General features: G+C 61.7%; 2 protein-coding genes across 3 annotated transcripts in view; both read left to right on the forward strand.

Annotated features, from left to right (window-relative positions):
- The first annotated feature begins 4,206 nt into the window (after positions 1-4,206).
- On the forward strand, positions 4,207-9,419 carry NAT14 (N-acetyltransferase 14 (putative)). 2 transcript variants are annotated; one of them, XM_075914426.2, is made up of 3 exons: positions 4,207-4,271; positions 6,612-6,716; positions 8,024-9,419. In XM_075914426.2, exons 2-3 carry the CDS (start codon positions 6,636-6,638, stop codon positions 8,567-8,569), a joined length of 627 nt encoding a protein of 208 aa, XP_075770541.1. In that variant the 5' UTR covers positions 4,207-4,271; positions 6,612-6,635; the 3' UTR covers positions 8,570-9,419. The 2 variants fall into 2 exon arrangements, with proteins under 2 accessions (XP_075770541.1, XP_075770540.1); XM_075914425.2 differs by lacking the exon at positions 4,207-4,271 and adding an exon at positions 6,077-6,096.
- A 2,305-nt stretch (positions 9,420-11,724) lies between these two features.
- Positions 11,725-25,038, forward strand: part of LOC102449031 (scavenger receptor cysteine-rich domain-containing protein DMBT1-like) — an 87,139-nt gene continuing 73,825 nt past the window's right edge. Inside the window, exons 1-5 of the mRNA XM_089770392.1 lie at positions 11,725-11,865; positions 13,220-13,246; positions 14,758-15,072; positions 15,823-15,927; positions 24,032-24,346. Of these exons, the coding sequence (XP_089626518.1) occupies positions 11,730-11,865; positions 13,220-13,246; positions 14,758-15,072; positions 15,823-15,927; positions 24,032-24,346 (898 nt within the window). The 5' untranslated portion in view covers positions 11,725-11,729. The remainder of the gene's footprint in view (positions 11,866-13,219; positions 13,247-14,757; positions 15,073-15,822; positions 15,928-24,031; positions 24,347-25,038) is intronic.

Here is a 25,038-nt window from a genome sequence, read left to right on the forward strand (position 1 = left end):
TTCGTTCAACAATAAACCTGACTCAGGTGCCTTTGTATCTTATCTAAGTGTGTGGTCTTTGGGGGCTCTCGTAAAGTCTATTATGCTAGCTACCAGCACAGAGCAGGCATAATATACTGAGGGAGCATATGAAAATGCATGGAGCCGAACATTTATCACTAACGGATCAGGAGACCTGTCAGAATGCCACACCAGTAAATCCTGGATTTGCTGTATCACTATCCTGTCTTACTACAGACGGGGATGTGGCCTCACGCCTACACCCATCTTGTGGTGGCTGAACACCACAAAGGGCTGCATGGGAACTGGGCCTAATTGGTAGATAGTGCCCTCCTGCTGCCACCACAGCTGCAGCTCCTGCACTAAGCCTGGCTGAGGCTGGTGGGTGCCTGCAGGTTCAACTTGGCAGCTCTGTGTGCATGAGAGACACTAGCATCTGCTCAGATATGGTGCTGGGTTCCTGCGCTAGAGCTGCTGGGTGGGAGGAGGTATGCAGGGCCCCGCCAAACCTGAGTGTTCATCAGATAGCCTTTATGCTGGGGGCTGCAGGGCCTTGCCTCAGCAAAGCAACCATCTGTGGGTGCTGAGCCCAGTGTTCAAGGATGACACTAGCAGGCCTGTGCTGCAGAGAGAGGGGTGTGGCTCAGCAAGGGATTTTTTTACCTCCCCCGCATACCCTGCACTGTGTTGGATGTGGCCTGCCCATCAGGTCACTGGGTCCAGCTTAGCCTGGCCCCTTGCTCACTGGTCTAGCTCAGCTTGCTCACTGGGTCTGGTTCAGCTTGCCCCCTCAATCCGTCAGCTGGCTTGGCTCACACATTGGTCTGGCTTATATTACTTATTCATTGCTGGAACTGGCTGGGCCTACTGGGTCCAGACTCACCATCTCGCTCATTGGTCAGCAGGTCCCTTAGGGTCCAGCTCAGCTTGCCCCCTTTCTCAATGGGCAGCAGGTCTGGCTCGACCTGATCCCTGGGTCCAGCCCGGCCCCTCTCTCGGCGCTCACCGGGTGCGTCTTGGCACTCACCAAGTCTGGCTCAGCCCCTCACTCAGCAGTCCTTGGGTCTGGCTCGGCCCCTCTCTCGGGGCTCCCCGGGTCCGGCTCGGCCCCTCTCTCGGGGGTCCCCGGGTCCGGCCCGGCCCCTCTCTCGGGGGTTCCCGGGTCTGGCTCGGCCCCTCGCTCCGCGGTCCCTGGGTCTGGCTCGGCCCCTCTCTCGGGGATCCCCGGGTCCGGCTCGGCCCCTCTCTCGGGGGTCCCTGGGTCTCGCTCGGCCCCTCTCTCGGGGCTCCCCGGGTCCGGCTCGGCCCCTCTCTCGGGGGTCCCCGGGTCCGGCCCGGCCCCTCTCTCGGGGGTTCCCGGGTCTGGCTCGGCCCCTCGCTCCGCGGTCCCTGGGTCTGGCTCGGCCCCTCTCTCGGGGATCCCCGGGTCCGGCTCGGCCCCTCTCTCGGGGGTCCCCAGGTCCAGCTCGGCCCCTCTCTCGGGGGTCCCCGGGTCTCGCTCGGCCCCTCTCTTGGGGCTCCCCGGGTCTCGCTTGGCCCCTCGGGGGTCCCCGGGTCTGGCTCGGCCCCTGTCTTGGGGATCCCCGGGTCTGGCCCGGCCCCTCTCTCGGGGGTCCCCGGGTCTGGCCCGGCCCCTCTCTCGGGGGTCCCCGGGTCTGGCTCGGCCCCTGTCTTGGGGATCCCCGGGTCTGGCCCGGCCCCTCTCTCGGGGGTCCCCGGGTCTGGCCCGGCCCCTCTCTCGGGGGTCCCCGGGTCTGGCCCGGCCCCTCTCTCGGGGGTCCCCGGGTCTGGCTCGGCCCCTCTCTCGGGGGTCCCCGGGTCTGGCTTGGCGCTCACTGGCTCAGCCCCTCGCTCCGCGGTCCCTGGGTCTGGCTCGGCCCCTCTCTCGGGGGTCCCCGGGTCTGGCTCGGCCCCTCTCTCGGGGATCCCCGGGTCCGGCTCGGCCCCTCTCTCGGGGGTCCCCAGGTCCAGCTCGGCCCCTCTCTCGGGGGTCCCCGGGTCTCGCTCGGCCCCTCTCTTGGGGCTCCCCGGGTCTCGCTTGGCCCCTCGGGGGTCCCCGGGTCTGGCTCGGCCCCTGTCTTGGGGATCCCCGGGTCTGGCCCGGCCCCTCTCTCGGGGGTCCCCGGGTCTGGCCCGGCCCCTCTCTCGGGGGTCCCCGGGTCTGGCTCGGCCCCTGTCTTGGGGATCCCCGGGTCTGGCCCGGCCCCTCTCTCGGGGGTCCCCGGGTCTGGCCCGGCCCCTCTCTCGGGGGTCCCCGGGTCTGGCCCGGCCCCTCTCTCGGGGGTCCCCGGGTCTGGCTCGGCCCCTCTCTCGGGGGTCCCTGGGTCTGGCTCGGCCCCTCTCTTGGGGGTCCCCGGGTCTGGCTTGGCGCTCACTGGCTCAGCCCCTCGCTCCGCGGTCCCTGGGTCTGGCTCGGCCCCTCTCTCGGGGGTCCCCGGGTCTGGCTCGGCCCCTCTCTCGGGGGTCCCCGGGTCTGGCCCGGCCCCTCTCTCGGGGGTCCCTGGGTCTGGCTCGGCCCCTCTCTCGGGGGTCCCCGGGTCTGGCTCGGCCCCTCTCTCGGGGGTCCCTGGGTCTGGCTCGGCCCCTCTCTCGGGGGTCCCTGGGTCTGGCTCGGCCCCTCTCTCGGGGGTCCCCGGGTCTGGCTTGGCCCCTCGCTCCGCGGTCCCTGGGTCTGGCTCGGCCCCTCTCTCGGGGGTCCCCGGGTCTGGCTTGGCCCCTCGCTCCGCGGTCCCTGGGTCTGGCTCGGCCCCTCTCTCGGGGGTCCCCGGGTCTGGCCCGGCCCCTCTCTCGGGGGTCCCTGGGTCTGGCTCGGCCCCTCTCTCGGGGGTCCCCGGGTCTGGCCCGGCCCCTCTCTCGGGGGTCCCTGGGTCTGGCTCGGCCCCTCTCTCGGGGGTCCCCGGGTCTGGCCCGGCCCCTCTCTCGGGGGTCCCCGGGTCTGGCTCGGCCCCTCTCTTGGGGGTCCCCGGGTCTGGCTTGGCGCTCACTGGCTCAGCCCCTCGCTCCGCGGTCCCTGGGTCTGGCTCGGCCCCTCTCTCGGGGGTCCCCGGGTCTGGCTCGGCCCCTCTCTCGGGGGTCCCTGGGTCTGGCTCGGCCCCTCTCTCGGGGGTCCCCGGGTCTGGCCCGGCCCCTCTCTCGGGGGTCCCTGGGTCTGGCTCGGCCCCTCTCTCGGGGGTCCCCGGGTCTGGCTTGGCGCTCACTGGCTCAGCCCCTCGCTCCGCGGTCCCTGGGTCTGGCTCGGCCCCTCTCTCGGGGGTCCCTGGGTCTGGCCCGGCCCCTCTCTCGGGGGTCCCCGGGTCTGGCTCGGCCCCTCTCTCGGGGGTCCCCAGGTCCAGCTCGGCCCCTCTCTCGGGGGTCCCCGGGTCTCGCTCGGCCCCTCTCTCGGGGGTCCCCGGGTCCGGCCCGGCCCCTCTCTTGGGGGTTCCCGGGTCCGGCCCCTCTCTCGGGGGTCCCCGGTCCGGCCCCTCTCTCGGGGGTCCCCGGGTCCGGCTCGGCCCCTCTCTTGGGGGTTCCCGGGTCCGGCCCCTCTCTCGGGGGTCCCCGGGTCCAGCTCGGCCCCTCTCTTGGGGGTTCCCGGGTCCGGCCCCTCTCTCGGGGGTCCCCGGGTCCAGCTCGGCCCCTCTCTTGGGGGTTCCCGGGTCCGGCCCCTCTCTCGGGGGTCCCCGGGTCCAGCTCGGCCCCTCTCTCGGGGGTCCCCGGGTCCGGCTCGGCCCCTCTCTCGGGGGTCCCCGGTCCGGCCCCTCTCTCGGGGGTCCCCGGGTCCGGCTCGGCCCCTCGCTCCGCGGTCCCTGGGTCTGGCTCGGCTCCCCTCCCTGTTATCACTGGTCCCAGCTCAGCCTGGCCTGCGCCCCCGCAGGGTGCCCGGGCTGGCCCGTGTGACGATGCAGTTGCGGGGGGGGGTATTCCTGGAGGTTTTACACAACACCCTCGCTAATTCCAGGCCGCTCCCAGGGCAGGGCTGCAGGGAGCAGATGGGGCCTCCCAGCCTCTCCTCAGCGCAGGCCTGGCCAGCGCAAGATCAGCTGTAGGAGCCCATGGGGCGGTGCCTGCTGGGAGAGCCCCCGTGCCCGCACGCGCCCCACTGCCCTCGCGCCCCCGCACTGCGAGGCAGGCGCTATGCGGGCGCGCTAGGCCGCAGTTGTGCCCTTAGCAACGGTTACTAAGTAAAACCTGGGCGGGCGGAGGAAAGTGGGGGGGGGAGGAGGGGAAAAGCTGCGGCGCATGCGTACTGGGCAGAAGGAGCGAGGCTATCGCCGGCTGCGCGCTGGGCTAGGGTGAGAGGCTGGGCTAGCTTGGAGCGGGTCCATTGCGCACCGGGAGGGGGTGGCGTGGGTTGTGGGAGGTGCCACAGGGTGTTTAGGGCTCAGGGCGTTCCACCGCCTGTGCTGCGGGGGTTGCATTCTCTGGGGAGGAGGATTGTACCATTCTGTTCTTGAAGGGAGGGGATGATTACGGGGGGAGAGGCGGGCAGTCCCATTCCCTTTAATGGGGGAAGGGTCAGTGGTTGCAGGGGGCGGGCAGTCCCATTCCCTTTAATGGGGGAAGGGTCAGTGGTTGCAGGGGGCGGGCAGTCCCATTCCCTTTAATGGGGGAAGGGTCAGTGGTTGCAGGGGGGCGGGCAGTCCCATTCCCTTTAATGGGGGAAGGGACAGAGGTTGCAGGGGGCGGGCAGTCCCATTCCCTTTAATGGGGGAAGGGTCAGAGGTTGCAGGGGGCGGGCAGTCCCATTCCCTTTAATGGGGGAAGGGTCAGTGGTTGCAGGGGGGCGGGCAGTCCCATTCCCTTTAATGGGGGAAGGGTCAGTGGTTGCAGGGGGGCGGGCAGTCCCATTCCCTTTAATGGGGGAAGGGTCAGTGGTTGCAGGGGGCTGGCAGTCCCGTTCCCTTTAATGGGGGAAGGGTCAGAGGTTGCAGGGGGCGGGCAGTCCCATTCCCTTTAATGGGGGAAGGGTCAGAGGTTGCAGGGGGCGGGCGGTCCCGTTCCCTTTAATGGGGGAAGGGTCAGTGGTTGCAGGGGGCGGGCAGTCCCGTTCCCTTTAATGGGGGAAGGGTCAGAGGTTGCAGGGGGCGGGCAGTCCCGTTCCCTTTAATGGGGGAAGGGTCAGAGGTTGCAGGGGGCGGGCAGTCCCGTTCCCTTTAATGGGGGAAGGGTCAGAGGTTGCAGGGGGCGGGCAGTCCCGTTCCCTTTAATGGGGGAAGGGTCAGAGGTTGCAGGGGGCGGGCAGTCCCGTTCCCTTTAATGGGGGAAGGGTCAGAGGTTGCAGGGGGCGGGCGGTCCCGTTCCCTTTAATGGGGGAAGGGTCAGAGGTTGCAGGGGGCGGGCGGTCCCGTTCCCTTTAATGGGGGAAGGGTCAGAGGTTGCAGGGGGCGGGCGGTCCCGTTCCCTTTAATGGGGGAAGGGTCAGAGGTTGCAGGGGGCGGGCGGTCCCGTTCCCTTTAATGGGGGAAGGGTCAGAGGTTGCAGGGGGCGGGCGGTCCCGTTCCCTTTAATGGGGGAAGGGTCAGAGGTTGCAGGGGGCGGGCGGTCCCGTTCCCTTTAATGGGGGAAGGGTCAGAGGTTGCAGGGGGCGGGCGGTCCCGTTCCCTTTAATGGGGGAAGGGTCAGAGGTTGCAGGGGGCGGGCGGTCCCGTTCCCTTTAATGGGGGAAGGGTCAGTGGTTGCAGGGGGCGGGCGGTCCCGTTCCCTTTAATGGGGGAAGGGTCAGAGGTTGCAGGGGGCGGGCGGTCCCGTTCCCTTTAATGGGGGAAGGGTCAGTGGTTGCAGGGGGCGGGCGGTCCCGTTCCCTTTAATGGGGGAAGGGTCAGTGGTTGCAGGGGGCGGGCGGTCCCGTTCCCTTTAATGGGGGAAGGGTCAGTGGTTGCAGGGGGCGGGCGGTCCCGTTCCCTTTAATGGGGGAAGGGTCAGTGGTTGCAGGGGGCGGGCGGTCCCGTTCCCTTTAATGGGGGAAGGGTCAGTGGTAGCAGGGGGCGGGCGGTCCCATTCCCTTTAATGGGGGAAGGGTCAGTGGTTGCAGGGGGCGGGCGGTCCCATTCCCTTTAATGGGGGAAGGGTCAGAGGTTGCAGGGGGCGGGCGGTCCCATTCCCTTTAATGGGGGAAGGGTCAGTGGTTGCAGGGGGCGGGCAGTCCCATTCCCTCTCATGGGCGGAGGGGTGGATCTCTGTGAAGGGGTTCATCCATTTCTTGGATGGGGGTGAAGGGAGGAGGCTGCCCCAAGGCAAAGTGTTGAGACTGTTTCTTCCCCACCTTGTCTCTGTGGCCCCACCCCCCTCGCCAGCTTCGTCATGGGCCCTTTCCTCCTCTAGGGGATGCTGGCTCCAATCTGGCCGTAGGGCAGGGGCTGGCTGGCCCAGGGGGCGGGGATTGGGGCTTGTCCTCTCTGGGGGGCACTGGCTGTGCTGCTGCCTGAGAACACCACGTGGGTCCAGCCCCTGGACCTGCCCAGCTGCTCTCTGGGCTGCCGTGGCTGAGTGACTCTAGTGTAGTGATGGGGGGCACCGGGCTGGGCGCAGAGCTGGAGCAGGCAGTGCTGGGGGAATGAGCTGCTCGGAGCCTCACCAGACCTGTGAGGGGGAGGAAAAGCCCTCGGCATTCAGCCTTGTTTCCTGCCTTGCAGGTCATCTTGCTCCCACCAGGCGCCATGCCCACGGTGGATCCTAGCCAGCTCGCCATCCGCGAGATGCAGGAAGATGAGGAGCAGATGGTCCTGGAGCTGCTAAAGGTCTGGGGAGAGGGCATTGCCTGTCTGTCCAGCCCTGGAGATGTCTGTCTGTCCGTCCATCCAAGCTCTAACCCCCTGCCTGCCTTTAGCCCTGTGGGGATCTCAAAGCTAAAGAATGATCCTGCATGATTCCCTACCCCTACCGAGATATGCAAGTCAGTATGAATCCCATTGTTTGTGGAGGACGCTGAGGCACAGAGATCCCAAGCGAGCAGCGCTTGAAGTCCCAGAGGGTCGAGGAAGAGCTGAGATTAGCACTGACCTGGTTTCCTTGACCTGCCATTTCACATTGTGACCAGAGTCCCATCCATAGAACAGTTCAGGGTGGATGCCCTGGTCCCTGTGCTTTGGGGGGGCCCTGCAGCAGCCATCCCAGCCATCCAATGGGGCAGTCCCCCATACTGATGGGAGCCCATGGAGCCCCGGGTGGCTTGAGGATTTCAGGGCTTGGGGAGGAGACGCGGAGCAGCAGGGTCCCCCTGCTGCACTCAGAGTGGCAGCGGAAGCCTGGGAAGCAGTATCTCATGCAGCAACTTGAGCTGCTCTGCTGTCATATCCCAGCCTGGGTGCTCCATTCCCCCAGGAGATGTGGGGCTTGGGGAAGTGGGCTGGGCTTGGGATGCTCTGCTTCCTGTCGCCGTGGTGAAGTCAAGCAACCCGGCTGGCAGATGGCAGCCAAGCAGAACAAGCTGTGGGTTGCTCTACTCCTGCAGCTCCTGCTGCTGTGGTGAGTGCGGGGTGGGCGGGGGGGCCAAACCCTGCTGCCACCTTGAGCTAGGCTCCCCGGGTCACGTAGCTTCAAGGAGGGGAGTTTGGGGGAGGTACAAGGGGGCCAGGAGGGAGCAGAGCAGGGGCAGGAAGAGGCAGGGTGGAGGTGGAGCAGGGGTAGGCCTTGGGGAAAGATGTGGGTGGGAAGAGACAGAATGGGGGCAGTGTGTGGGGGGGATGTGTGTGGGGTGGTGTCCATGGCCCCCTAGGGACAGCCCTGACCATGAGCATTAGACCCTGCTGTCCTCCAAAGTGCAGGGCTAGAACCCAGACATCCTGCCAGCTTCTCTTTTCTCTTAACCTTGTGCTCTGTGCACTACCTGTGAGAAATGCATGGGATTGGGCCCCTGTGTCCCATCCAGGACTTCCCTCGAGACCAGCCCCCCTGGCCACAGTGCCCTTTCTGGTAGGGTTACATCCCTCGGGGAGAGTTGCTGCCTGTGGCAAACCTGCCATCACAGCTGCACTCCCACCTGGCCTGGGCACGCAGCAGGCCCCCTGCCCTCAGCCCCCTGCTGACATGCCCTCTTCCTCCCCAGGATGGGTTCAAGGACACGGAAAACCGGCTGATCCTGTATGTCCTGACACGGCCCCTGGCACTGCTGCTGCTGGCCGTGGTGAGCAGTGGCCTTCGCTTTCTGCTCAACTCCTTTGTGGCCGCGCTGCTGGGCCCCGTGCTGCTCACCATCCTGGCCCTCAAGCTGCTGCTGCGGCGCTCTCCGGACCTGGGCCGCTTGCACGCGTACTACCGCTCAGGGCGGCGTGGGCTCTGGGTGGCGGTGTACGACGGCGACGACGTGTGCGGCTGTGTGGCACTGGAGCCCCGCCCACCGGGAGAGTCCCGTGCTGCTGAGCTGAGGCGCTTGGCCGTCAGCCGCTGGTACCGGCGCTCGGGCGTGGGGCGGCGTCTGCTAGCCTTCCTGGAGGCGCAGGCGCGGGCACAGGGCTACGAGTGTGTGGTGCTCTATGCTGCTGTGGTTGCCAAGGCTGCTGTCAGCCTCTTCGAGAGCAGCGGCTACCGCCCCACCGGTGGGCGCAGCTGGCTTGGCTACACCATCCTGCAGGAGTACAGCAAGGACCTCTAATACCCCCCACTCCTCAGCCCTGCTTGGGGGGACTGGCTTGTAAGTAGTCTTGGCCAAGAGCTGGTGGGCCGTGTCTGTCCTCATGCCCGGGGTCTCTCTGCTCCACGGACGCCACCACAGGACGTGGGGTATCGATGGCTGGGATGTGGGATTGGGGTGCAGCAGCCCTGGCCTTCATTCTCAGGATGCAGGGCCACCTCTTCGTTGACCGGAAACAGCGAATTCTGGATGAGTCCCTTTCTGGAGCTGAACAAGACGGGCTGAACCCAATTGTGACAGACTGGGTTCTGACTGTGTGTGTGTGTGTGTGTGGAGGGGGCGGGGGAGGGGTTGTGACTGTGTGTGTGGAGGGGGAAGGGGTTGTGATTGTGACTGTGTGGGGGGGTAGAGGTGGATTACAGATTCGATTGTGACTGCAGGAGTGTGGGGATAAATTGCAGACAGATGGTGATTTCAGGGTGGTGCAGGGGGGATCACAGACTGCTCTGGGGAAGGGGCTATCGAGTGGGTGGCCTTTAGGCATGGAACAGAGCAAAAAGGAAGGTAAGCTTGGTGACTGGGAAGTGCTGCAGGGGTGGAGGGGCAGGCGTTGAGGTTCAGGGGGACCCCAGCATTAGCGCGGGGCTGTGGAGAAGGGGGCTCTCCCCTCACCAAGTTGGCTGTGTGAGGGAGTTTGGCCGTGATTTGCGATGGGCATGGGCCTGGCTGAGGATTGCATTGCTGAACCCAGGCGAGAGAATTCTGGATCTGTCAGTTGCCCCTACAGCTTGAGGGCCAATGGAACCTTGCTGCAGCCATCGCGGGTCCACGTGTGTCACTGCATGTTGTGAATAAAGCTTGCTATTGCGGATACTGCGGCTCCATCTACCTCCTGCCCTCATGGACCCGGGGCAGCTCCCCAGCCAGCAAGGGGCTCCACTCAGCCCGGGAGGCCAGCAGGAGAGTCGCCCCCAGGAAAGGCTGATGGCAGCTGTCTCTCCATCTCCAGACATGCTCTGCTCCGGTTGTCGCCAGCATAAAACAACAAATATCCCTTCCTCCATCAATGGCTCGAGGTCTGGCTGGCGGTTTCAAGGGGGGTGCCCCCGGGGTCGGCACTGGGGCCAGTTTTGTTCAGCATCTTTATTAATGATCTGGATAAGGGGATGGATTGCACCCTCAGCAAGTTTGCAGATGACACTAAGCTAGGGGGAGAGGTAGATACATTGGAGGGTAGGGTTAGGGTCCAGAGTGAGCTAGATAAATTGGCGGATTGGGCCAAAAGACATCTGATGAGGTTCAGAAAGAACAAGTGCAGAGTCCTGCCCTTGGGACAGAAGAATCCCAAGCATAGTTACAGGCTGGGGACCGACTGGATAAGCAGCAGTTCTGCAAAAAAGGATCTGGGGATTATAGTGGATGAGAAGCTGGATATGAGTCACCAGGGTGCCCTTGTAGCCAAGAAGGCTAATGGCATATTAGGGTGCATTAGGAGGAGCATTGCCAGCAGATCCAGAGAAGTGATTACTCCCCTTTATTCAGCACTAGCAAGGCAACATCTGGAGTACTATGTCCAGTTCTGCCCCCCCCCCCCCCCCACTACAGAAAAGAGGTGGATGCATTGGAGAGGGTCCAGCGGAAGGCAATGAAAACGATTAGGGGGCTGGAGCGCCTAATTTTTGAGAAGCTGAGAGATTTGGGCTTGTTTAGTCTAGAGAAGAGTGAGGGGGGATTTGAGAGCAGCCTGCAACTACCTGAAGGGGCGTGTCAAAGGCGATGGAGAGAGGCTGTTCTCAGTGGTGGCAGGTGGCAGAACGAGGGGCAATAGTCTCCAGTTGCAGTGGGGGAGGTCTAGGTTGGATATTAGGAAGAAGTATTTCCCTAGGAGGGTGGGGAAGCCCTGGGATGGGTTCCCTAGGGAGCTGATGGAATCAACGCCCCTAGAGATTTTGAAGTCCCAGCAAAGCCCTGGCTGGGATGATTTAGTTGGGGTTGGTCCTGCTTTGGGTGGGTGGGGTTTGGACTGGATGACTCCCGAGATCTCTTCCAACCCTGTGATTCCTTTCATCCTATGTGCACCGGGGAAGGGGGGGCACTGACTGCAGGGTGCCGGGGAGAGCGCCCCCTTCTGGGCCCTGCAGCACAGCCCCCTAACACTGCCCTGGAGCAAGGAGGCCATGACTGCCCGGGAAGAGAGCCCCTGCCCGCCCCTTGCAGCTGCCTGCCCATTCCTTGGCAGTCTCCATCCGTGGCAGGCCAGGCAGGCTGCAGCGTGGGATGTTTCGTTGTATGACAACACAGGTTGCTATGGTTGCCAGTATCCTGGACTCGCAGCAGCCGCAGTGGCGATTAGAGTCTGGGGAGCAGCCAGGCCACAGTGCTCCATCTGCCCTGTGGTGCAGCCAGCCACGCAGGGGCAGTGCTTGGCATGAGGGGCCAGGTGGGCTGGGGCCCCAGGCCTGCCCTGTGTCTACAGGCATCCCAGAGACCCGGGCTGGGCCGTCCCTCCTCGTGACGCTGCTGGCTCTAGGCTAGCCTGGCTCTCACACACAGCGCTGACTCAATCTTTCTATGACTCGCCCCCAGCTGGGACCGTGCAGCCAGGCCGTCCCGGGCTGGGGAACACAGGCATGTCCCAGCCCAGGCCCCACACCCTGGTGGGACAGGACCCCCCACTCACAGCCCTGGGCCCGGATAACAGCACAGCACCCAGGGTGCACTGGAACCACGGGGCGTGTCAGGCTCTGTGCACATGTGTGTGTATGTGAGTGTGGATGATAGGTACGTGTATCTGGGCCTGTGTGTGAATTGGCGGGGGGTGTGTGTCCACGTCTGTGTGCCCATGTGAACATCTGGATGTGTGTCCATCCGTGTGCATCACTTGGTATGTATATTTGTGCAGGGGAGGGCTGGGGGTGCACGTGTGTGTCGGTTTGCACTGCACACACAGGCATGAGCCCAGCTGTTGCAGCTGCTTCTGTAGCTGCTCGTTAACCCATTGGCTGCCGGGGCAGGGCTGGAGGATGCCACTCACTGGGCTGGGACATGTGGCTGGCAGGGCTCTGCCATCCAGCATCCCTGGTGCTCCGCTTGCCTCCGCCTGTGCTTGGGCTCCCCTGCGGCCCCTGGCTTCCAAGGTCACCACCCTCAGCTGTGGGCGGTTCAGGCTCCCTGCTTCTAAATGGTGTCTGGGCTGAGTCATCCCCTGGCCTGGCCAGTCCTGCTCCATGAAACACCCCTTCGCGAGGCCACTGTGCCGTCTTGGCCCCGGGCTTGCTCCACACCAGCCACCATGCGGCTGCCCCTGCTCCTCCTCGGTGAGTACCAGCTGCTCGGGGGGCGAGGCTCAACTCCAGGGTCCCAGCTCAGGTACTGCCAGAGCTCCCAGATGCTCAGGGCTGCAGGGGCACTGCGGGCCAGGCAGAGGCCACTGGGCAGGGTGCACCAAGCACTGAATGCGAGGCGCTGGGCACTGGGCGCTGAGCACTGGGTGCTGAGCACGGGGCAGAGGGTGCTGGGGTGGGGGTGCTGAGCGCTAGGCACAGGGTGCTGAGTGCTGGGCCAGGGACACTGGGCAGGGGGTGCTGAGCTCTAGGCAGGTGGCACTGTACACAGGGTGCTGAGAACCGGGCAGTGGGTGCTCAGTGCTGGGCAGGGGGTGCTGGACACAGGGTGCTGAGAACCGGGCAGGGGGTGCTCAGTGCTGGGCAGGGGGTGCTGGACACAGGGTGCTGAGAACCGAGCAGGGGGTGCTGAGCGCAGGGCAGGGGGCGCTGGACACAGGGTGCTGAGGACTGGGCAGGGGGTGCTGAGTGCAGGGCAGGGGGCGCTGGACACAGGGTGCTGAGGACCGGGCAGGGGGTGCTGAGCGCAGGGCAGGGGGCGCTGGACACAGGGTGCTGAGGACTGGGCAGGGGGTGCTGAGCGCAGGGCAGGGGGCGCTGGACACAGGGTGCTGAGGACTGGGCAGGGGGTGCTGAGCGCAGGGCAGGGGGCGCTGGACACAGGGTGCTGAGGACCGGGCAGGGGGTGCTGAGTGCAGGGCAGGGGGCGCTGGACACAGGGTGCTGAGGACTGGGCAGGGGGTGCTGAGCGCAGGGCAGGGGGCGCTGGACACAGGGTGCTGAGGACTGGGCAGGGGGTGCTGAGCGCAGGGCAGGGGGCGCTGGACACAGGATGCTGAGGACCGGGCAGGGGGTGCTGAGCGCTGGGCAGGGGGCGCTGGACACAGGGTGCTGAGGACCGGGCAGGGGGTGCTGAGCGCAGGGCAGGGGGCGCTGGACACAGGGTGCTAGGACCGGGCAGGGGGTGCTGAGCGCAGGGCAGGGGGCGCTGGACACAGGGTGCTGAGGACCGGGCAGGGGGTGCTGAGTGCAGGGCAGGGGGCGCTGGACACAGGGTGCTGAGCGCTGGGCAGGGGGTGCTGAGCGCTGGGCAGGGGCATCAGTTGCAGCCAGACACACACTGGGAGCCCAAGGTGCCTCACTCCAGGGCTTGCTCTGTTCACAGACATTTGCAGCGTTAATCTAAATGCTGCTCATGCCGGTTGTTCTGGGGTCAGGCTCAGATTGGCCAGGCCTCCGCATCCGCCAGTCCGGACTCTCTGACCCGCTGGGCAGGGGATTGGCTGTTTGCTGGGTTTGGCTCACCCGCTGCGCTCTTGTTTTTCAGTTGCTTTCCTGGAATTTCACTGCTCAGGTAACTGCGTATTGTGGGGGTGCATGCCTGTGTGTGCGTGTGTGTGCGCCCTTGTGCACGTGTATCACTGACGTGTGGGCGAGTCCCCGGGCCCTGCACCCCCATCCACAGTGAGATGTGACTCTCAGCCGGCAGGTAGAACGGGGTTTATTAGTTGACAGGGACACGGCGTAGAACTGATTTGTCAGCACAGAAATCAGGAGCAGTCAGGACAGTCCATCCTGGGGAGAGGGGGACCCAGACCCAGGGTCTTGGCCCTCCCTCTGCCTCCCCATGCACGGCTTCTGGTCCCAGCCGCCCCAGCCAGGCTCTTCCCTCTGGCCTTTGTCCTGCTTCCCAGGCAAACGATGTCACCTAGTTGCACCCCCTCCTGTGCTCAGAGTACAAAGGGAGGGGGCCCGCAGCCTCCCTCAGTTAGAGTCACACCCACAATTCCCATCACCATCTAGGAATTGGTGCAGCGCCCAGGGAAACTGAGGCACATGCATGGGGTTAGTACAAGACCATAAAAAACACATGCAACATAACAAGGAGACTAAAATCCCCCCCATCCCCACTACGTCACAATGCGGCCCTGTCTGCTGTCTGTATGTGTGCGTGTAGCTGGGGGGCTGAATGCTGCAGTGGGGTGGAGAATTACAGGTGGCGAAGCATCACGGTGGGGTATAGAGTGTTGTAGTGGGTGGAGGCTCAGAGGGGTGTGGAGTGTTGCAGTGGGGTGGAGGCTGACGGGGGGGGTTGCAGTGGGGTGGAGGCTGATGGGGGGTGTCACAGTGGGTGGAGGCTGACGGAGGGGGGGTCGCAGTGGGGTGGAGGCTGACGGAGGGGGTGTCGCAGTGGGTGGAGGCTGATGGGGGAGTGTCACAGTGGGGTGGAGGCTGATGGGGGGGTCGCAGTGGGTGGAGGCTGATGGAGGAGGTGTTGCAGTGGGTGGAGGCTGACGGGGGGGTCACAGTGGGGTGGAGGCTGATGGGGGGTGTTGCAGTGGATGTAGGCTGACGGGGGGGTCGCAGTGGGGTGTAGGCTGATGGGGGGGATCGCAGTGGGTGGAGGCTGATGGAGGGGGTGTCGCAGTGGGTGGAGGCTGATGGGGGGAGTGTCACAGTGGGGTGGAGGTTGACGGGGGGATCGCAGTGGGTGGAGGCTGACGGGGGAGTGTCACAGTGGGGTGTAGGCTGACGGGGGGGATCGCAGTGGGTGGAGGTTGACGGGGGGATCGCAGTGGGTGGAGGCCGACAGGGGGGTCGCAGTGGGTGGAGGTTGACGGGGGGGTCGCAGTGGGTGGAGGCCGACAGGGGGGATCGCAGTGGGTGGAGGTTGACGGGGGGGTCGCAGTGGGTGGAGGTTGACGGGGGGGATCGCAGTGGGTTGTAGGCTGACAGGGGGGTCGCAGTGGGTTGTAGGCTGACGGGGGGGGTCGCAGTGGGTGGAGGCCGACAGGGGGGTCGCAGTGGGTGGAGGCTCACGGGGACTGACGGTTCAGGGTGTGACAGGCCGTGCCGTGCCTGCAGGCCCGTTCCAGGTGCGTCTGTCCGGGGGCCCCAGTGCGTGCGTGGGGCGTGTGGAGATCAGCCACAAGGGCCGCTGGGGCTCGGTGTGTGACGACGAGTGGGATCTGGCCGACGCAGCCGTTGTGTGCCGCCAGCTGGGCTGTGGCACTGCGCTCTCTGCCCCCGTGGGCGCCTGGTTCGGGGAGGGCACCGGCCCCATCTGGCTCAATGAGATGCGATGCCAGGGCTCCGAGCAACACCTGCGCCACTGCCGCCACCGGGGCTGGCGCCAGCACGTCTGCACCCACGAGGAGGACGCCAGCGCCGTGTGCTCAGGTAGGGCCAGTCGGAATGCGTGATGTGCCCACTGGGTTCTCCCCACCCAGCACTGGGCCAAGGGGAGCCGGGCCCCGGGCCCCATTCCCCACCCCCTGGGGCCGGATTGGAGGACATGGCCATAGTGGGTCCCTGTGTGTCACTGCAGCAGCGGTTCGCAGGCCTCATGTGGCCCAGTTAGCACCCAGCCGTGGCCTGAGTGTGTGCTAAAAGGTGCCAGCCTGCGCAGAGAGGTCTGGATTCCTGGCTGCCTGTGCGGCAGGGTCCAGGGTGGGGTTGTCCCTGTGGGAGTCTGGGGGCGCTGCCCAGCTCTGCACAGTGAGAGTGTGGGACTGGTGCTGGCGGTGGACCTGCTGGGGTTGGGATCAGGGTTCCCAGCCAGCTGACAGACAAGTCCAGGGTTGGGCCTGCCACCCGGCCTAACATAAAGGGGTCTGGGCCCTGCCCAGGTCCCCATTCCAGGCCCTACTCTGTGGAGGGGTCTCTGGGCAGGTGGCGCTGGGCATAGGGGTTGGTGGAAGGGCTGGGGGGCGCACTGCGGTTTTCAGCCTGCGGCCAGGTAGCACACGGTGGTTCAATGCTAATTAGGGTGAGAACCACTGCACTACACTGGGGCTCTGGATGTGCAGGTGAGAGGGCCCGTCCCATGGCTGTGCCCAGTGTGGCTGGCACTGACCCTTCTGGGGCCCAGGCACCACACTCTGCATGTGGCCATGTCTCTGTGCCCGTCTGACCCTGCCGCGCCCACAGCTCACCGCTTCCTGCCCTTCATCACCACCGAGCCCTCGGTGCAGCTCAGGGACCCCCGACCCCCAGCACAGAGCACAGCCCGGGCTCCCACCACGCCAGCGCACAGTGAGTACGAGACACACCAGTCCCCCCGGCCCCTCTGCTCCTAGCACATGCCCCCCTCCACTCCAGGCCCCTGACTTCCTGGGCTTCATCCCAGGGGAAGTGGAATTGCTTGTTCATGGGCCTCGAGTGGAGCTAGTGGATGCGACTGGCCCCTGGTGGGATGAGCGCTGGAACGTTAAAATCAAGGGTAGGGCCTGTGGAGCAAGCATCGCGTGGGCAAACCCCATCCCGAGAGCGGCACTGCTTGTTTCGGAGTCACTGATCAGTAGCTTGGACTTCAGTTCCAAGGCCAGAAGGGGCCGCTGGGACCATCTGATCTGACATCCCCCCCATAACTCAGGCTTGAGAACGCGCCCAAGTCATTCCCAGAGCAGAGTTTTGAGAAAAGCTTCCACTTGGAGCGACCTCCCCTGGAGGGCTCACGCTGCCAGGATCAAAACGTCCTCTGAACTTCAGAACACCGTGACAATTTCCTCACACAAAGAGCGCCACAGCCGGTGTGTGGGGGTTTTACATTTGAGCACAGCTATGGCTGTTACCCGCTCTAGGGCACCCCACCTTTACCCTGCCATGGGCTCAAGGCAAATTTCAGTACCATCACCCTTTCCCAGTTCCTAGGGCTCCGGGCAAAAGGCACTTACCCTCACCCAGGTCCTAGGGCCCAGAGCCACCCATCCCCCATTTCTAGGGCTCAGGGAGGAATCTGGGGGCTCAGAGGCCTTTTCGCCAGTGAAGAACCTGACACAGTCATACCCAGGTCTCTGTGCGCTAGCAGCCACCCAAAGAGAATGCAGATGCTGAGCATACAGCGCTCCCCAGCTGCTCCCAACAGGGCAGATGAAATATCCTGCTGGCTGCCCAGGACCAGGTCATGTGGGGCTCTGGCTTCCTGCAGGGTGTGGGTGCAGGGTGTGGAGGTCTGGCAGCTCTGATCAGAGGCCGTTTCCTGGACTTAGGTTCCAGTCCTAAAAACTTCCTTTTGGACCCCAGTTTATCTAGTGAAATCCAGTCCTGCTTAGCTGTACCGTAACCAATCAGTTTAGACTAAAGAACCACAACACAGTGTTTTTCCTCAGTCCTAGCCCAATACGAAATAATTCTTTAAGTACGCATACTCCCTCCCCCCCCTTCGCTGGTTTAAATCTTGCAAAATGAGTTATGCAACACACAGAGCCCAGATAGGTAAACAATACAGAAGTGAGGTGGGGACCTTAAGGGCAAAATCATAAAGAAGTGGAGACTTCACCCCCCCAACGACTGACAGCATTCTGTCTGGCAAGGGCGCTTATCACAGCTTTCCTTGATGGTGGGTGCTGTTAGGAGAGGAGTGCCTCTTCAACAGCCCCATATTAGTTTGCTTTGATAAAATCTAGGTGGAAAGGGAGGATGTGACTTTCTGCTCCTTAGCTCAGGGCTGTTGCTCTCCTGTGTCTGCAGAAAAAGGCTGTGGGCCTTGCGAAACAGGCTGCACTCACAGCTTAGGTTCGAGTCTCACAGAGCCCCAGGATTGATGCTCCATCCCAGTGTTTAAACAGGCTCTTGGAGGAATCCCTGCAATGTGCCAGACCCCGCAAGGGGTCTCACTTTCTGCCAGGGCAGGCCAGGGGGTCTCACAGACCCCAAAACAGCTCTCTGGGCAGAGCCGTCCATACACAGAAATACACAGCTGCATAGGGCACCCCAAATGTTGGGGACCACTGGTCTTAGTGTCCCCTCACTCGGCTCTTCCCATCCCTGCTCTCTGGCTCTGCTTCCTCTGGAAAGGAGGTAGTTCACTTACAAGTGGCAAAGCCTGGCAGAGCTCGTAGCAGACACTGAACCTGTGAAAGAGCCATAACGGGCATTTGCCAACCCCAGGCATACACTGCCAGTTTTTGAATGTATCGTGTGAGTCAAGAGGACCTTAGTTAAAATGTACTTCAAAAACTATTTCACTAGCAAAGACCCACTTCGTCAGATGTCTTGCATCTGACGAAGTGGGTCTTTGCCCACGAAAGCTTATGCTCCTACACTTCAGTTAGTCTATAAGGTGCCACAGGACTCCTTGTCGCTTTTGCAGATTCAGACTAACACGGCTACCCCTCTGATATTTCATTAGCGTGTAGCTGAAGATTATTAAATCACAGCTCTAAAAAGTCCACCCCCCCCCAGCTGCCATTGGTTATGGGGCACCAGTTTAATAGTACTGGATAGAGTCCCATTGGGATGGCCCTGTCTTTGGGCTCCAGCCTGCTTCCTTTGCCCCACAAGCGCTTTCCTGCCAGGGAAACTCAGCCAGACTCCTGGGAGAGCCTTGTGAGCACTGCCAGGATTAATGCACCTCAGCACGGATGGGCGGAGACACTCAAACCATCCTTCCAAAGCCGGTGGGCTTGCTCGGCCCTGGCACATGGGCAGGGAGTCCCGAGGGCAGCGCAGAGAGAGGAAGGTTCCAGCAGAGCCAATTCTGGTCGTCCCCGAGCCTATCTTCAGGCTCTGTTCCTTAGTCACTTGCCAGGGGTTTCTGCAGAAAAGGACCTGGGGGTTACAGTGGATGAGAAGCTGGATATGAGTCAACAGTGTGTCCTTGTAGCCAAGAAGGCTAATGGCATATTAGGGTGCATTAAGAGGAGCATTGCCGGCAGATCCAGAGATGTCATTATTCCCCTTTATTCGGCTCTGATGAGGCCACATCTGGACTATTGTGTTCAGTTCTGGGCCCCCCACTACAGAAAGGATGTGGACGCATTGGAGAGGGTCCAGAGTAGGGCAAACAAAATGATTAGGGAGCTGGAGCATATGACTTATGAGGAGAGGCTGAGGAACTTGGGTCTGTTTAGTCTGCAGAAGCGAAGAGTGAGGGGGGGATTAGAAAGCAGCCTGCAACTTCCTGAAGGGAGGTTCCAAAGAGGAAGGAGAGAGGCTGTTCTCAGTAGTGACAGATGGCAGAACAAGGAGCAATGGTCTCAAGTTGTGGTGGGGGAGGTCCAGGTTGGATATTAGGAAAAACTATTTCCCTAGGAGGGTGGAGAAGCACTGGGATGGGTTCCCTAGGGAAGTAGTGGAGTCTCCATCCCTAGAGGTGTTTAAGTCTCGGCTTGACAAAGCCCTGGCCGGGTTGATTGAGTTGGGATTGGTCCTGCCTAGAGCAGGGGGCTGGACTTGATGACCTTCTGAGGTTTCTTCTAACTCTATGGTTCTAGGATTCTATGGTTCCATAGTTCTAGGTAAGAACATGGAGGTTTCTGCCAGAGCCCACCCATATCCCCGTCCCAGGCCTCTGTCTCCAGGCAGGTTCACAGCCACGCCTGCTGGGGTCATTTGGTGGAGTGTCCATTGTTCCCTCCTGGAGCTTCCATTGATCCTCTGGCTGGCTTGTGGGTCTGGGCTCTGTCTAGACTGGCAGTGTTAAAGCGCTGCCGCAGCAGAGTTTCAACAGGACAGTGTGGTTGTGAGTGACACCAGTGCTGGGGGAAAACACGCAGAGCACATGCGGAAAACCACCTCCACAAGGGGCGCAGCTCCCAGGTGCTGCTGATTTTTCACTCCCCCGAGTGAGTTTCAGTCCAGTAACTGGTCCGTGTAGACAAGCCCTGGGTCTGTTTCAAACACTTCCTTCAGGGCCATTTGATCCATCCAAACAGCGAGATAACACAGCACGATAACGTACACCTGCACCCCCCCCATATATCTAGTGCTACCCCTCTGGGCAGCAATGCAATCTTCAGAGAGAAACTGAGGCACACATAGGCGTAATAAAATATTACCCAAAATTCCTGCTTCCTCACAAGTGAGCATGATTTGATGACATTTGTAATAAGCAAAAAGGAGAAACTCCAGTCTGCATTCTTGGTGCTTGAGAAGGGGCAGTTTGACAAAGTTGAAAACAAAATTATGAACAAAATTCTCTGGGAGGAAGAATTAACATAAAATAGTAGCCCAATGTCTGTGACTCTGTAATGCTGGCTGTTCCCTCTGAGCGGCGCTGTTGCCTCCCTGGCTGTTCCCTCTGAGCGGCGCTGTTGCCTCCCTGGCTGTTCCCTCTGGGCGGCACTGTTGCCTCCCTGGCTGTTCCCTCTGGGCGGTGCTGTTGTCTTCCTGGCTGTTCCCTCTGGGCGGCGCTGTTGCCTCCCTGGCTGTTCCCTCTGGGTGGCGCTGTTGTCTCCCTGGCTGTTCCCTCTGGGCGGCGCTGTTGTCTTCCTGGCTGTTCCCTCTGGGCGGCGCTGTTGCCTCCCTGGCTGTTCCCTCTGAGTGGCGCTGTTGCCTCCCTGGCTGTTCCCTCTGGACGGCGCTGTTGCCTCCCTGGCTGTTCCCTCTGAGTGGCGCTGTTGCCTCCCTGGCTGTTCCCTCTGGACGACGCTGTTGCCTCCCTGGCTGTTCCCTCTGAGTGGCGCTGTTGTCTCCCTGGCTGTTCCCTCTGAGTGGCGCTGTTGTCTCCCTGGCTGTTCCCTCTGGGCGGCGCTGTTGCCTGAGTCACGTCCTTTGCCTCCCGCCGTAGCACTCGACTGACTTCTGCGCCGCTCAGCCAGGCCGCCGCGGGGGAGCAAGCAGCCATCTGGGCGCTGTGGTCCCCATGCATCACAGGGGTGGCTGAGCGGTGCAGGAGTCAGCCGAGTGCCACAGTGGGAGGAAAGGGGGGCGGTGACGTACACGGCCAGGGGGTGGGGCCTGCCTGTGTATGTCACCGCCCTGCCCCCCTTTGCACCCCCCTTCGCCTCCTGCCGTGGCACTTGGCTGACACAGGGGAGCCGAAACAGCCGCTGCGGGGGAGCCCAAATGGTGTGACAGAGGCACTGGGCCCTGCCCCCTGGCTATGAACATCACTGCCCTGCCCCCCTTTGCCTCCCGCAGTGGGCTCAGCTGACTTCTGCGGCGCTCAGCCGGGCCACCGCATGGGAGAAAGAGGCGCAAGTGACCGTTTGGGCTCTGCGCTCCCCATGCAGCACAGGGAGCGTGGTGCCCAAACGGCTCCCTGCGTGGGAGGCAGGAGGGGGAGAAGAGAAAGAGCGAGACAGAGAGGGTACGTGGAATGAGGAGTAACAGTAGTTCGAATTAGGATCTTTAATTTGAACTACCTACTCTGTGCCGCATATAGCCGCGGGCACAGAGTTCGGACTAAGGGGGATTTAAAAATGGCAGCGCCCGGGAACATGCAAATGAAGCCCAGGATATTTAAATCCCGGGCTTCATTTGCAACTCCACTTGCCCTAATTACCCTACCTAGCTCGAACTAATGAGCTAGTGTAGACGTACCTAGAAAGAGGCAGGAGGCGGAGGAGAGCTGAGAGGGTATGTCTACACTGCCACCCTAATTCGAACTAGGCTGGCTAATGTAGGCATTTGAAGTTGCAAATGAAGCCCGGGATTTAAATATCCTGGGCTTCATTTGCATCTTGCCGGGCACCGCCATTTTTAAATCCCCGTTAGTGCGGACTCTGTGCCCGCGGCTACACGCGGCACGGAGTAGGTAGTTCGAATTAGGCTCTCTAATTCGAACTACCAGTACACCTCGTTCCACGAGGACATCTTCTCTGACCCCCTTGCAATTCATCACCCTCCTTCTGGAATTGCGGGCATAGGAGGGCTCGAGGAATAACGGTAGTTCGGATTAGAGAGCCTAATTCGAACTACCTACTCTGTGCTGGGTGTAGCCGCGGGCACGGAGTCTGCACTAACGGGGATTTAAAAATGGCGGCGCCCGGCAAGATGCAAATGAAGCCCGGGATATTTAAATCCCGGGCTTCATTTGCAACTTCAAATGCCTATATTAGCCACCCTAGTTCGAACTAGGGTGGCAGTGTAGACATACCCAGAGAGAGCGGGGGGAGGCAGTAGGAGGAGGAGAGACAGAGAGAGGGAGAGACACGGAGTGAGAGACCGGAGGCTCAGGAGAGAAGACCGACGTGAAGGAGAGACCTGAAAATCCCCTCTTATAACGAGCTAATTGGCTAGTTAACATAAGAAGGGCCATACTGGGACAGACCAAGGGTCTGTCTAGCCCAGTATTCTGTTTTCTGTCAAAGGCCAATGCCAAGTCCCCGGAGGAAGTGAACAGAACAGAGGGATAATCAGAAATTTAATAAGAAAAAAGTGTGTATTGGGAATAGGCTGAGAATTGGACGCCACAAAAGCCACAGTCCTACAACTGAGGAAGAAGGCCTTGCTGATTTAAAAATCCAACCAGACTTAAAGGAAAAGTGAAAGCATGATAAAAATAAAAACAATGATATGCAACAAATGGAAGAAAAGGGAAGTTGGCAATAATGACTATATCTCAGAAGCTCCAGAGGGGTAGCCAAGTTAGTCTATAACAGGAAAAACTTAAAAACCAACAAATAGTCTAGTAGCACCTTAAAGACTAACAAAACATGTAGATGGTACCATGAGCTTTTGTGGGCACAGCCCACTCAGAAGCTAGGAACTGTAGAAAATTGATAAGGGAAGATTTTTTTTAAAAAGTGTAGAACAAGCAAAAAGAATCCTGACCATGGTATTGGCCCATTACTGGATGGAAATAGAAAACAAATGATGCTCGTATGGTGATAATAACACTCTTCTTATTCCACTAATATATCAGGAGGATAAGAAGAGAAGCTACAAAAGTCAGAAATGTTTAAGTTGGCAGGTCTAGATGAATTGCATCAACGAGTTTTGAAAGAGCTTCCCGAGGAGCTTGCTGGATCTTTACTTTTGATTTTCATTTGTGGAGGACTGGGGTAGTTGGGTAAACAGGATGACCCAGGTAGTTATAGGCCTGTCTTCCTGACATTATTCCTGGGCAAAATAGTGGAGAAATTGATATGAGACTTGATTAATAAGGAATATAAAGAGGATAATGTAATTATTGCAAATCAACATGGGTTTATGGAAAATAGTTCCTGTCAAATTAACTGGATATATTTTTGGAGGTATGATGGGTTTGATTACAGAGATCCCATTAAGACTGTCACTTGATGTGCTGAAAATACCACTGAGCTTGCCTTCCCGCCCTGGGAGGCATCCTGCCACCCTGGGGGACAGGAGACTGCAACAGGGTGGTACGGCTCACTTGGCACATTGGGAGCAAGCAACAACTTTAGTGGCTGGATGCAAAAGTATTGCTCTGGGGAGGAACAGTGCGGCTGCACTCCCAGGGGGCCTCTCTCCGGGAGCAGGGACTCTGAAACCGCCCCATGCTTCCCCCACTCTGCCCTTTCCTCCAAGCCCAGCTTCTGCCCCTGCTCCACCTTTGTTCTACCTCCTGCCCCAAGCAGTGCGACCTGGGATTACAAGGGGTGGCAATGGGAAGCAGAGGAGCCAGGCCCCAGCCTGCAGCGACCTGGCTGGGATATGGTGGAGCAGAGCAGGCTGGGGCTGGGTCGCTCTGCTTCCCACGGCTCCTGCCACCGCTGGTGTGGGGGCAGGCCTGGCCCTTGTTGCCGGCACAGGCCCCCGGTAACTCCTGCCCTCCCTGAGCCCTGCGGAGCCTGGGGCAGCTGCCCTGAGCCCTCCTATGCCTGCAATTCCAGAAGGAGGGTGATGAATTGCAGGGGGGTCAGAGAAGACGGTGAAGGGGGTAGAAAACCAGCCTCGGCGTGGCAGACTCAGGGAGCTGGGTCTAGGTGGCTGAGCAAGGAGACGGTCGCAGGCTGTAGGTAGCTGCCTGGGAACGAAGGTTCAATGCTGCGGTCAGATGCCTTCCAAAGGCTGGATGCTGAAGCTGGACGAGTTGAGTCGGGAACTCAGACGTTCCTTTGTGGCAGGGAAGTGCTGGAACAATTTACCGAAGGTTGTGGGGGGCTCTCCAATGTGGACGATTTTGGACCCGGTTGTTGTAAATGCTCTGCTCACGGAATTATTTGGGGGCAGCTCTCGGCAGGTCGTCAGCAACATGACCACCAAGGTCTCTTCTGGCCTCAGGAGCTGCAAGCATCCCCTTGTGTCCGCCCTGGCGGCCATGAGCCTGTCAGAGACCCGTCCCCACCCATCAGCCTGGACAGTGGGCTCCCTTCCCATGCAAAGACACCCTCCCCCCCCAGCCTGGCCTGCGGTGCTCCTCCCCGTACAGGTGGCCTGCCATTCTGGTCTGGGCTGTGGATCCGCTCTGTGATCCCCATCCCCTGGTGACCTACTATCTGCCCCGCAGGTGGCGCCCCCCTGCGGCTGGTTGGGGGGCCCCACAACTGCGCGGGGCGCCTGGAGGTGCTGCACAGGGGCCAGTGGGGCTCAGTGTGTGATGACGGCTGGGGGCTGCCGGAGGGCGCCGTGGTGTGCCGGGAGCTGGGCTGCGGTGCGGTGCAGGCGGCCCCCGGGGGGGCGCATTTTGGGACAGGCACTGGCCCCATCTGGCTGGACGACGTGGGCTGCAGCGGGAAGGAGGTGTCTCTGCGGCACTGCCGGGCACGGCCCTGGGGGCGCAGCAACTGCCAGCACAACGAGGACGCCAGTGTCGTTTGTACAGGTATCACCCGGAGCTATGTACCCCCCCAGCTACCCCCACTCGAACTTCCCCCCCTCAGCTATTCCCCCCCGGAGATACCTACCCCCCAGCTACCCCCACTCGAACTTCCTCCTCCCTCAGCTATTCCCCCCCGGAGATACCTACCCCACAGCTACCCCCACTCGAACTTCCCCCCCCTCAGCTATTCCCCCCCGGAGATACCTACCCCCCAGCTACCCCCACTCGAACTTCCCCCCCTCAGCTATTCCCCCCCGGAGATACCTACCCCCCAGCTACCCCCACTCGAACTTCCCCCCCTCAGCTATTCCCCCCCGGAGATACCTACCCCCCAGCTACCCCCACTCGAACTTCCCCCCCAGAGATACCTACCCCCCAGCTACCCCCACTCGAACTTCCCCCCTCAGCTATTCCCCCCCGGAGATACCTACCCCCCAGCTACCCCCACTCGAACTTCCCCCCCTCAGCTATTCCCCCCCGGAGATACCTACCCCCCAGCTACCCCCACTCGAACTTCCCCCCCTCAGCTATTCCCTCCCAGAGATACCTACCCCCCAGCTACCCCCACTCGAACTTCCTCCTCCCTCAGCTATTCCCCCCCGGAGATACCTACCCCCCAGCTACCCCCACTCGAACTTCCCCCCCTCAGCTATTCCCTCCCAGAGATACCTACCCCCCAGCTACCCCCACTCGAA

Source organism: Pelodiscus sinensis, chromosome 18 (assembly GCF_052426305.1).
Source record: "Pelodiscus sinensis isolate ZL-2025 chromosome 18, ASM5242630v1, whole genome shotgun sequence".
Classification (NCBI taxonomy): domain Eukaryota; kingdom Metazoa; phylum Chordata; order Testudines; family Trionychidae; genus Pelodiscus; species Pelodiscus sinensis.

What these genes read in the sequence shown, in the direction of transcription:
- NAT14 (XM_075914426.2), top strand. Translation starts at nt 6,636, where the DNA reads ATGCCCACGGTGGATCCTAGCCAGCTCGCCATCCGCGAGATGCAGGAA. An exon ending in TGGTCCTGGAGCTGCTAAAG is followed by an intron (nt 6,717 to 8,023) that starts GTCTGGGGAGAG and finishes CTTCCTCCCCAG; the next exon opens with GATGGGTTCAAGGACACGGA.